Source organism: Phocoena phocoena, chromosome 2 (genome assembly GCF_963924675.1).
Source record: "Phocoena phocoena chromosome 2, mPhoPho1.1, whole genome shotgun sequence".
Taxonomy (NCBI): Eukaryota; Metazoa; Chordata; class Mammalia; order Artiodactyla; family Phocoenidae; genus Phocoena; species Phocoena phocoena.
The window spans coordinates 145,117,900-145,130,566 of NC_089220.1; the positions used below are offsets into that span (position 1 = coordinate 145,117,900).

At 37.1% G+C, this 12,667-nt stretch overlaps 1 protein-coding gene across 1 annotated transcript in view; it reads left to right on the forward strand.

Moving 5' to 3' along the window:
* The window catches only part of TRPM1 (transient receptor potential cation channel subfamily M member 1), a 212,459-nt gene that overhangs the window by 122,429 nt on the left and 77,363 nt on the right, over positions 1-12,667 (forward strand). The window contains exon 7 of the mRNA XM_065871777.1: positions 8,731-8,810. Within this exon, the coding sequence (XP_065727849.1) occupies positions 8,731-8,810 (80 nt within the window). The remainder of the gene's footprint in view (positions 1-8,730; positions 8,811-12,667) is intronic.

Below are 12,667 nucleotides of genomic sequence, written 5' to 3' on the forward strand. Positions count from 1 at the left end.
CACCATGCTGGTGGAGAATGTTGATAATGAGGGAGGGTCAGGGAGTATGTGGGAAATCTGTACCTCCCTCTCAATTTTGTTGTGAACCTAGAACTGCTCTAAAAAAAATTAAGTCTTTATTTAGTCTTTTTTTTTTAATTGGAGTATAGTTGATTTACAATGTTGTGTTAGTTTCAGGTGTACAGCAAAGTGATTCTATACATAATACATATATATAATATATAATATATTAATATATAGAATATATATATGTAGAATATATATTATATAGAGAGAATATATATAATATATAGAGAATATATATATATTATATATATATTCTTTTATTTTTTTGGCAGCACCATGCAGCTTGCAAGATCTTAGTTCTCTGACCAGGGATTGAACCCTGGCCCAGGCAGTGAAAGCGCCGAGTCCTAACCCCTGGATCACCAGGGAATTCCCATGTATTCTTTTTCAATTTATTTTCCTTTATAGGTTATTACAAGATATCGAGTATAGTTCCCTGTGCCATACAGTAGGTCCTTGTTGGTTATCTATTTTATATATAGTAGTGTGTTTATGTTAATCCAAAACTCCTAATTTATCCCTCCTCCCCCCTTTCCCCTTTGGTAACCATAAATTTGTTTTCTATGTCTGTGAGTCTGTTTCTGTTCTGTAAATAAGTTCATTTGTATAATTTTTTTAGATTCCACATATAAGCGATCTCATATGATATTTGTCTTTCTCTGTCTGGCTTACTTAACTTAGTATGATAAAAACATTAAGTCTTTTAAAAAATTGAGAAAGGCGGGCTTCCCTGGTGGTGCAGTGGTTAAGAACCGCCTGCCAGTACAGGGGACATGGGTTCGATCCCTGGTCGGGGAAGATCCCACATGCTGCGGAGCAACTAAGCCCGTGCGCCACAACTACCAAGCCTGCGCTCTAGAGCCCACGAGCCACAACTACTGAGCCTGTGCTCCAACACCACAGAAACCCGCGTGCCTAAAGCCCGTGCTCCGCAGCAAGAGAAGCCACCACAAGAGAAGCCTGCACACTGCAACGAAGACCCAACGCAGCCAAAAATAAATAAATAAATCTAAAAAAAAAAAAATTGAGAAAGGCACCCAGGCTATGGGCATCTCCTTCCCACCCAGGTCCCCGAGGCCTCAAGATCTCCCCCTAGGAAAATGAGTGTCAGCTGCTCCTGGGGGATCCTTCCCAGTATGTGGTGCCTATTTTCCAGCAAGTGTACTTGCATATTTACATTTCTCCCCTCTAACAGAATGACGATACTCTAGAAATTAACCCATGACTTGCTTTTTCACTTACTATAGCTCAGTGATCTTTCCCTATTGATAGAGAACGTCTTATTCTTTTTTTTTTTTTTTAGAGTTCCAGAAAATTGACAACTGTTCTATGATTCAGGTAACAAACCCCTACTGATAAACAGCAGGTGACTCCCAGCCTTTTGATATCATAAGCAGTGATGCAGTAAATAACCCTGGACATGTCATTTGTTCAGGCATATCTGTAGAATAAAATCCTAAAAATGGCACGTCAAAAGGTATAAGCTTCATAATTGTGACAAATTATTGCCAAATTACCCTTGATGGAGAATGTACCAATTTCCAGCCCCAGCAGTGGTGTTATATGAATACGTATTTCCTCACAACCTCCAATATTCTTTTTTCTTGGAAAATACTTTAATTCTCTCAAAGAGCCATTCCAAAAAAAATAATAATAATACATGAAGGAGAGATATACACTAAGATAGAAAAAACTTAGTAGCTACATAGGACATCAAAAACTGACCCGTTCTAGAAGATGCTACATTAAATATTTTTTTAAATGAGTAATATAATACCTTTTAAATAAGTTCAGAGATAAAAGTTCCAAGTTTAAAAAGAAGAGGACAAATCAGATAGGATAGTTAGAACTTATGGGGTGATTTCACCAATTAGACAAAAGAAAAAATTGTCCAGTCTTCCTGCAGTCATCAGAGGCCTGCTCAAGAGGTGAACATGAACATCTTCTGCTCAGAGATACTCAGGATATTGGTCAAACTAATAGAAACAAAGCATTCACGTATACTTAGTAAAGAAAATATATCACTAAGATCAAAGACTGGATATGCTTATGCTAATTGGCTTTCCCCATGTATTTTCTTCACTAACAGCCACTTCTCATGGGTATAGTTTGTAATCATATCAATAAATTATTTTATAAAACAACAAATCCCAATTGCATGTTAATATTGTTCAACTCCTCTTAGAATGGTTCACTTAGGAAATGTCCAAGTATATAATCATGCTGTCAGACCTCAGAGTGACCTGAAAATTCTTCCCATCACACTCATCCCAGGAACCCTTTGCTTTTTGCCTTTTTGTTTTAATATATCATTATCATGTTATAGTGAATATTGCTATTTAATTTTCCATAGATAAACATCCTAAACTTTTGTATATGATATGAGAATAGTTTTCTGGTTGGCAAGAAAATAGTAATAGTAATTTTGCTCAAAAATATAGGTGCTCATAATCAAACAATGGGATTTATGGTACACACTCCAAAAATGATAAAGATCAAAGAGTATAGCAACTGTGAATATACTTAAGGATTATCATTTAGTTAGTTTATATCATTCTACCAGTTTAATATACAAATTGTAACCTTCTAATTGCTAGTTCCAAAGACTCACATTGTACATAAAGAACCTTCAACAGCTGTCAAAATTCTCTACTTTTTCTTTCCTATAAATGTCTCAATTGGGAAAGATAAACACAAAAAGAACTATATGGTTTTCATTAAAATAGGAAAAATAGAAATTAGGGAACACTGCATCCTTTACAGCATCCTGGGTCCCTAGAATCCTCGTGGAAATACACAGTTGCCAATGATAATAACCAAACAGAATGATGGTTTTTTCCAGGGATAAGTAGCACCTACTTTATACTTCTGGAAGGAGGGGAGTGTTATAGCTTCTTGACTTCTCCCACTGCTTGAGATTCTGGAAAGTGTTTGCCAACTACCTGATATATGTATACAACGTACATCTAGCATGGAGGAATTTACTGAGAGGTAGGTGAGTTATAGGTCAAATCTCAAGCTTCCCTGAGCATTTGTCCAGAACTAGGCCCCAGACTTCCTTGAAGGCTCCCTCAACATATGTTCAACCACAATTGTATTTGGGAGGTTCTTATATTGAGCATGGTCTAAGGACCACAGTTACAAATCCATTTCTCCACAGTCTACTCCTTGATCCTTAATGAGTTATTTAGCCAGTAACCATGAGGCATATATTTTTGTATATTTTGTAACTGGGGATCATAAATCCCCAGACATATATAGGTATGATTTTATGGAACGCAATCTGTTCTTTTTGAGCATCATCATGGACTTAGGGCTTTTTACAGATTCAACTAGTTCTAGTTATTATAATCATGGTCTCCTTTTTCATATTTAAATTATCAAAATTCAGTCAATAAAAGGTCTTTGAAGTTGGCATCTTTGCCCGTACTTCTAAACATCTTGGAAAGTATTCTTGCTTTCTCACAACAATAATGTATTCTAGACCAGTCTTATTTATTCTGGCTGCAAACATAAATGCAGTGTTTTCCAAACAATTCTGGCTCATTTTAGTTGACAATAGTGTCTGCAGAAGGCCAACAAACAAGATATTTAAACTCAGACAGCCTTAGTTTCCTCTCTACAATGAGTATTTTAGAACACACTGAACACTCTGAAAATGTTTTCTAAATACTATTACCCATGATACAGAACCAGGGCTCCTTGGAGAAATGGCTCACTTTAAGCCTGGGTGAAGAAGTGAACAAGACAGGCATACAGTATCTTGTAGCAGAAAGAAAATAAGTACTCAAAACAATGTGCTACCTAGAAAAAAATTTAACAAAAGAAGTGCAAGACTTGTACACTTGAAATTATAAAACATTGTTGAAAGAAATTAAATTAAATGGAAAGATAGCCTATGTTCACAAATTGAAATTCTTAACATAATTAAAATGGCAATATTCCCCAAACTGATGAAGTGATTCAGTGCAATCCCCCTCTAAATCCTAGCTGCTTTTTTTTCCTCCCAGAAATCAACAAGCAGAGCCTAATATTCATATGGAAATACAAGGGACCCAGGAAAACCAAAACGATCTTGCTCCCTCTGCTATATTTTGGAAGAGTTTGAGAAAGATAGGTGTTAGCGCTTCTCTAAACGTTTGATAGAATTTGCCTGTGAAGCCGTCTGGTCCTGGACTTTTGTTTGTTGGAAGACTTTTAACACAATTTCAATTTCAGTGCTTGTGATTGGTCTGTTTATATTTTCTCTTTCTTCCTGGTTCAGTCTCGGAAGGTTGTGCTTTTCTAAGAATTTGTGCATTTCTTCCAGGTTGTCCATTTTATTGGCATAGAGTTGCTTGTAGTAATCTCTCATGATCCTTTGTATTTCTGCAGTGTCAGTTGTTACCTCTTTTTCATTTCTAACTCTATTGATCTGAGTCTTCTCCCTCTTTTTCTTGATGAGTCTGGCTAATGGTTTATCAATTTTGTTTATCTTCTCAAAGAAACAGCTTTCAGTTTTATTGATCTTTACTATTGTTTCCTTCATTTCTTTTTCATTTATTTCTGATCTGATCTTTATAATTTCTTTCTTTCTGCTAACTTTGGGTTTTTTTGTTCTTCTTCCTCTAATTGCTTTAGGTGTAAGGTTAGGCTGTTTATTTGAGATGTTTCTTGTTTCTTGAGGTAGGACTGCATTGCTATAAACTTCCCTCTTAGAACTGCTTTTGCTGCAACCCATAGGTTTTGGGTTGTTGCGTTATCATTGTCGTTTGTTTCTAGGTATTTTTTGATTTCTTCAGTGATCTCTTGGTTATTTAGTAGTGTATTGTTTAGCCTCCATGTGTTTGTATTTTTTACAGATTTTTTTCCTGTAATTAATATCTAGTCTCATAGTGTTGTGGTTGGAAAAGATACTTGATACAATTTCAATTTTCTTAAATTTACAAAGGCTTGATTGGTGACCCAAGATATGATCTATCCTGCAGAATGTTCCATGAGCACTTGAGAAGAAAGTGTATTCTGTTGCTTTTGGATGGAATGTCTTATAAATATCAATTAAGTCCATCTTGTTTAATGTGTCATTTAAGGCTTGTGTTTCCTTATTTATTTTCATTTTGGGTGATCTGTCCACTGGTGAAAGTGGGGTGTTAAAGTCCCCTACTATTATTGTGTTACTGTCGATTTCTCCTTTTATGGCTGTTAGCATTAGCCTTATGTATTGAGGTTCTCCTCTGTTGGGTGCATAAATATTTACAATTGTTTTATTTTCTTCTTGGATTGATCCCTTGATCATTATGTAGTGTCCTTCTTTGTCTCCTGTAATAGTCTTTATTTTAAAGTCTATTTTGTCTGATATGAGAACTGCTACGCCTGCTTTCTTTTGATTTCCATTTGCATGGAATATCTTTTTCCATCCCCTCACTTTCAGTCTGCATGTGTCCTTGGGTCTGAAGTGGGTCTCTTGTAGACAGCATATATATGGGTCTTGTTTTTGGATCCATTCAGCCAGTCTATGTCTTTTGGTTGGAGCATTTAATTCATTTACATTTAAGGTAGTTATTGATATGTATGCTCCTATTACCATTTTCTTAATTGTTTTGAGTTTGTTTTTGTAGGTCTTTTCCTTCTCTTGTGTTTCCTGCCAAGAGAAGTTCCTTTAACATTTGTTGTAAAGCTGGTTTGGTGCTGCTGAATTCCCTTAGCTTTTGCTTGTCTGTAAAGGTTTTAATTTCTCCAACAAAACTGAATGGGGTCCTTGCTGGGTAGAGTCATCTTGGTAGTAGGTTTTTCCCTTTCATCACTTTAAATATGTCCTGCCACTCCCTTCTGGCTTGCAGAGTTTCTGCTGAAAGATCAGCTGTTAACCTTATGGGGATTCCCTTGTATGTTATTTCTTGCTTTTCCCTTGCTGCTTTTAATATTTTTTCTTTGTATTTAATTTTTGATAGTTTGATTAATATGTGTCTTGGCATATTTCTCCTTGGATTTATCCTGTATGGGACTCTCTGCACTTCCTGGACTTGACTATCTCCTTTCCCATATTAGGGAAGTTTTCAACTATAATCTCTTCAAATATTTTCTCAGACCCTTTTTAATTCTCTTCTTCTGGGACCCCTATAATTCGAATGTTGGTGCCTTTAATGTTGTCCCAGAGGTCTCTGAGACTGTCTCAATTCTTTTCATTCTTTTTTCTTTATTCTGTTCTGTGGTAGTTATTTCCACTATTTTATTGTCCAGGTCACTTATCCGTTCTTCTGCCTCACTTATTCTGCTATTGATTCCTTCTAGTGAATTTTTAATTTCATTTATTGTGTTGTTCATCATTGTTTGTTTGCTCTTTAGTTCTTCTAGGTCCTTGTTAAATGTTTCTTGTATTTTCTACATTCTATTTCCAAGATTTTGGATCATCTTTACTATCATTATTCTGAATTCTTTTTCAGGTAGGTTGCCTATTTTGTCTTCATTTGTTTGGTCTGGTGGGTTTTTACCTTGCTCCTTCATCTGCTGTGTATTTCTCTGTCTTCTCATTTTGCTTAACTTACTGTGTTTGGGGTCTCCTTTTCGCAGGCTGCAGGTTCGTAGTTCCCATTGCTTTTGGTGTCTGCCCCCAGTGGGTAAGTTTGGTTCAGTGGTTTGTGTAGTCTCCCTGGTGGAGGGGACTGGTTCCTGTGTTCTGGTGGATGAGGCTGGATCTTGTCTCTCTGGTGGGCAGGACTGCGTCCAATGGTGTGTTTTGGGGTGTCTGTGAAGTTATTATGATTTTAGGCTGCCTCTCTGCTAACGGGTGGGGTTGTGTTCCTCTCTTGCTAGTTGCTTGGTATAGGGTGCCCATCACTGTAGCTTGCTGGTTGTTGAGTGGAGCTGGGTCTTAGCATTGAGATGGAGATCTCTGGGAGAGCTTTTCCTGTTTGATATTACGTGGGGCTGAGAGGTGTCTGGTGGACCAATGTCCTGAACTCAGCTCTCCCACCTCAGAGGCTCGGGCCTGACACCAGACCAGAGCACCAAGACCCTGTCAGCCACTTGGCTCAGAAGAAAAGGGAGAAAAAGAAAGAGAGAGAGAGAGAGAGAAAGAAAGGAAGGAAGAAAGAAAGAAAGAAGGAAAGAAAGAAAAGAAAGTTATTAAAATACAAAATAAAAAAATATTATTAAGAATAAAAAAATTAAAAAGTATTTTAAAAAAGAAAGAAGAGAGCAACCAAACCAAAAAACAAATCCACCAATGATAACAAGTGCTAAAAACTATACTAAGAAAACAAAAACAAAAAACTGGACAGACAGAACCCTAGGACAAATGGTAAAAGCAAAGCTATACAGACAAAATCACACAAAGAAGCATACACATACACACTCACAAAAAGAGAAAAAGGAAAAGATATATATTTTTCTTTTAAAATAAAGGAAGAGGGCAACCAAATCAATAAACAAATCTACCAATGATAATAAGCTGTAAATACTAAACTAAAATAAATATAAAACCAAAAACAAATTAGATGCAGAAAGCAAACCCCAAGTCTATAGTTGCTCCCAAAGTCCACCTCCTCAATTTTGGGATGATTTGTTGTCTATTCAGGTATTCCACAGATGCAGGGTGCATCAAGTTGATTGTGGAGATTTAATCCGCTGCTCCTGAGGCTGCTGGGAGAAATTTCCCTTTCTCTTCTTTGTTCACACAGCTCCTGAGGTTCAGGTTTGGATTTGGCCCTGCCTCTGCGTGTAGGTCATCTGAGGGCATCTTTTGGGAAGTCTGAGGTCTTCTGCCAGTGTTCAGTAGGTGTTCTATAGGAATTGTTCCACATGTAGGTATACTTTTGATGTATTTGTGGGGAGAAAGGTGATCTCCACCTCTTACTCTTCCGCCATCTTGAAGGTCCTTCTGCTGATATTATCAGTGTTGGGTGGGGATGAAGCGACAATCTGCCAAAATCTGAACCATCCTTGCCAGGTTTGGGGTTTCTGTAGAGATGTTACCTCTACCAGGTCTGACTGCCATAGCGCAGGAAAATAGTGCAGTCATTCCTCCTAGCGTAGAATGTACTTCAGAAGAAGATGTTTAAGGGGTCAGTGGCACCTCGCTGTCTCCCCGGAGGCAGCCCTACAACAGTTGCCGCAGTCAGAGCACCACCCCGAGGTGGGGTACATCAAGCCTGCCCTCAGCTCTCGGATCCCACCTCCAATATTTTTAATTCTAAAAATAACATTCAGTGAATCTGAGCACCAGTTAGAAAAATTACCTGTAAATTAATTAATTAATAAAAAATGACTATGGTGTGTGGGGAGCCTGAGAGTCTGGAGAAGATGGGGTCTTGAGAGCAAATCAAAGACCTGACCAGAGACTGGCCGACTTTCTCAGCTTCTCCGGTAACTCACGTCCACACCAGGCTCTGTGGGGCACTGGCTTACTCCAGGGGCATCATCGTTCTCCCTTAGCAGACTCTGACTAGCATACAAAACCCAGGTTGTAGCCCTATGGAAACCATGAATACATACTTCTGAGCCATTTCTCTTAAACGAAACCAGAGCTAAGATCCTGAAAGACTTGTGTCCACCATTCTTGGACGTGTCTATTCAGATGTTTTGGACAGACTTCCTGTTACTATTCATTTTATAAAAGCAAAAGAATGAACTCTGAGGATGGCTTGGGAATATCTTCGTCTAATTTCCACTTTTTTTTTCTTCCAGGGACAGAAATCTTGGATAGAAAAAACCTTTTGCAAACGAGAATGTATCTTTGTAATTCCCAGCACTAAAGATCCTAACAGGTAAATTAGAAGCCATAATTAAGACATTATTCAAACTTGCACTTTTTGCCAGTTGCCAGCAACTATTCTGGTGTTTGGTGGAAAGAGAGAAGAAGTCAAGGACAGCTAGAACTTATGCCCCACGTGAGTCATTAACCAGGGAGTCACCTGCGCTATAAGTTCATCTGTCAAGATGCAGACAGCCTCGGGGAGAGGCGCTGTCCTCCACTCACTCATGTGAGTTTTCACAAGCAGATGGGCCCACACTTTCCTCTTAGACTTAGTGAGATCAAGGAGCTGAGGGCTTTAGACAGATTTCCAGGGTATCTTCTGGCCTCTTTGTTAGAGTTCCTAACGTTATAACACACTGGGAAGAGAAGGGCAAACTAAACCTGAAAGAAAGAAAAGGGAGGAAATAATAGAAAATAGAATGGGAGTTAATGAAATAGAAAATCTTAAAACGACAGAGAAAAATCAATGAAATCAAAAGCTGATTCTTGGAAAAGAGCCATAAAATTGACAAACCTTTAGCTAGATTGATGAAGAAAGAGAGAAGACTTAATTCTAAATCTAAAATCTTAATTCTAGAATCAGAAATGAAGAGACATTACTACCAATCTTACAGAAATAGAAATGAGTATACAGGAACACTATGACCTGTATATCAATGACAATAAATTAGATAACTTAGATGAAATGGACAAATTCCTAGAAAGACACAAACTGCCAAAATGATTCAAGAAGAAATACATAATCTGAAGAAACCTATAAGAAGTGAAGAGGCAGGATTAGTCATCAAAAATTACCTACAAAGAAAAGCTTAGGTCCAGAGGGCTTCACGACTGAATTTTACCAAATATTTAAAGAAGAATTGATACCAATTTTTCCCAAGCTCTGTCAAAAAATAGAAGATGAGAGAGCACTTCCCAACTCATTTTATGAAGCCAGTACTACCTTGATATTAAAACCAGACAAAGACAGCACAAGAAAGGGCAACTACAGATTAATATCTCTTGTGAATATGGATGCAGAAAACTTGAACAAATACTATCAAACCAAATCCAACAACATATAAAAAGAATTACACATCATAACAAACTGGGATTTATCCCAGGAATGCAAAGTTGTTTTCACAGCAGAAAATCAATTAATGCAATACATCACATTCGTAGAATAAAAATCAAAAATCACATGATCATCTCAACTGACACCAAGAAAGTGTTTGACAAAATCCAACACCTTTTTACGATTTTAAAAAAAAACAGAAAACTAGGACTAGAAGAGAACTTTCTCAACCTGATAAAGGGCTTCTGTGAAAAATCCATGGCTAACATCATACTTAGTGGTGAAAGATCGGATGCTTGCCCCTAACATCAGAGACAAGACAAGGATGTTCACTCTTACCACTTCTATTAAAATTTTACTAGAGGTTCTAACCAAGGCAATTAGGTAAGAGAAAGAAATAAAAGGCACCCGTATTGGAAAGGAAGAAGTACAACTCTCTCTATCGGCAGATGACATAATCTTGTATATAGAAAATTCTAAGGAATCACTAAAAAACTATTATAACTACTAAAGAAGTTCAGCAAGTTTGCAGCATACAAAATCAATATACAAAAATCATATATATTTCTATAGGCTTGCAATGAACAATATGAAAATGAAACTAACAGAACAATTCCATACACAATAATATCAAAATGAATTAGACACTTAGGGATAAAATTAACAAAAGAATTACAAAATTTATATCTGAGGGGCTTCTCTGGTGGTCCAGTGGTTAGGACTCACTGCCATGGGCCCAGGCTCAATCAATGGTTGGAGAACTAAGATCCCACAAGCCGCGTGGCACAACCAAAAAAAAAAAAACAAACATATCTGAAAACTATAAAACATTGTTGAAAGAAATTAATTATGATCTAAATAATTGGGAAAACATTCCATGTTCGTGGATTGGAAGACTTAACATAGTTAAGATGTCAATATTCCCAAAATGACCTACAGATTCAAAGCAATCTCTATCAGAATTCCAGCTAACTTCTTTCTAGAAATTGACAAACTGATTGATATGGAATTGCAATGGACACAGAATAGCCAAAATAATCTAATAAAAAAAGAACAAAGTAGGAGGACTCACTTTACCTGATTTCAAAACTTACTACAGACCTACGCTAACCAAAATAGTATGGTACTGGAGTAAGGGTAGACATACAGACCAACGGAATAGAACTGAGAGTCCAGAAAGAAACCCATTCATCTATAACCAATTGATATTTCAGCAAGGTTGCCTAAACCAATGGGGAAAGATTAGTCTCTTCATCAAATGGTGCTGAAACACCTGGACATCAAAGGAATGGATTTAAGTCCCTACCTCACATGATATATAAAAATTAACTCAAAATCTATCAAACATCAGATGTAAGAGCTAAAACTATAAAACTCTTAAACAAAAACAGAGGAGTAAATCTTCATGACTTTGGATTTGGCAAATGATTCTTTGAAATGACACCAAAAGTATGAGCAGCAAAAGCAGCAAAACAAACATACTTTCTTTTATTTATTTATTTATTTATTTTACATCTTTATTGGAGTATAATTGCTTTAAAATGGTGTGTTAGTTTCTGCTTTATAACAAAGTGAATCAATTATACATATACATATGTTCCCATATCTCTTCCCTCTTACGTCTCCCTCCCTCCCACCATCCCTATCCCACCCCTCCAGGCGGTCACAAAGCACGGAGCTGATCTCCCTGTGCTATGCGGCTGCTTCCCACTAGCTATCTACCTTACGTTTGGCAGTGTATACATGTCCATGCCTCTCTCTCGCTTTGTCACAGCTTACACTTCCCCCTCCCCATATCCTCAAGTCCATTCTCTACTAGGTCTGTGTCTTTATTCCTGTCTTACCCCTAGGTTCTTCATGACATTATTTTCCCTTAAATTCCATATATATGTGTTAGCATACGGTATTTGTCTTTCTCTTTCTGACTTACTTCACTCTGTATGACAGACTCTAGGTCTATCCACCTCATTAAAAATAGCTCAATATCGTTTCTTTGTATGGCTGAGTAATATTCCATGGTATATATGTGTCACATCTTCTTTATCCATTCATCCGATGATGGACACTTAGGTTGTTTCCATCTCCGGGCTATTGTAAATAGAGCTGCAATGAACATTTTGGTACATGACTCTTTTTGAATTATGGTTTTCTCAGGGTATATGCCCAGTAGTGGGATTGCTGGGTCATATGGTAGTTCTATTTGTAGTTTTTTAAGGAACCTCCATACTGTTCTCCAAATTGGTTGTATCAATTTACTTTCCCACCAGCAGTGCAAGAGGGTTCCCTTTTCTCCACACCCTTGCCAGCATTTATTGTTTCTAGATTTTTTGATGATGGCCATTCTGACTGGTGTGAGATGATATCTCATTGCAGTTTTGATTTGCATTTCTCCAATGATTAATGAAGTTGAGCATTCTTTCATGTGTTTGTTGGCAGTCTGTATATCTTCTTTGGAGAAATGTCTTTTTAGGTCTTCTGCCCATTTTTGGATTGGGTTGTTTGTTTTTTTGTTATTGAGCTGCATGAGCTGCTTATAAATTTTGGAGATTAATCCTCTGTCAGTTGCTTCATTTGCAAATATTTTCTCCCACTCTGAGGGTTGTCTTTTGGTCTTGTTTATGGTTTCCTTTGCTGTGCAAAAGCTCTTAAGTTTCATTAGGTCCCATTTGTTTAATTTTGTTTTTATTTCCATTTCTCTGGGAGGTGGGTCATAAAGGATCTTGCTGTGATTTATGTCATAGAGTGTTTGCCTACGTTTTCCTCTAAGAGTTTGATAGTTTCTGGCCTTACATTTACATCTTTAATCCATTTTG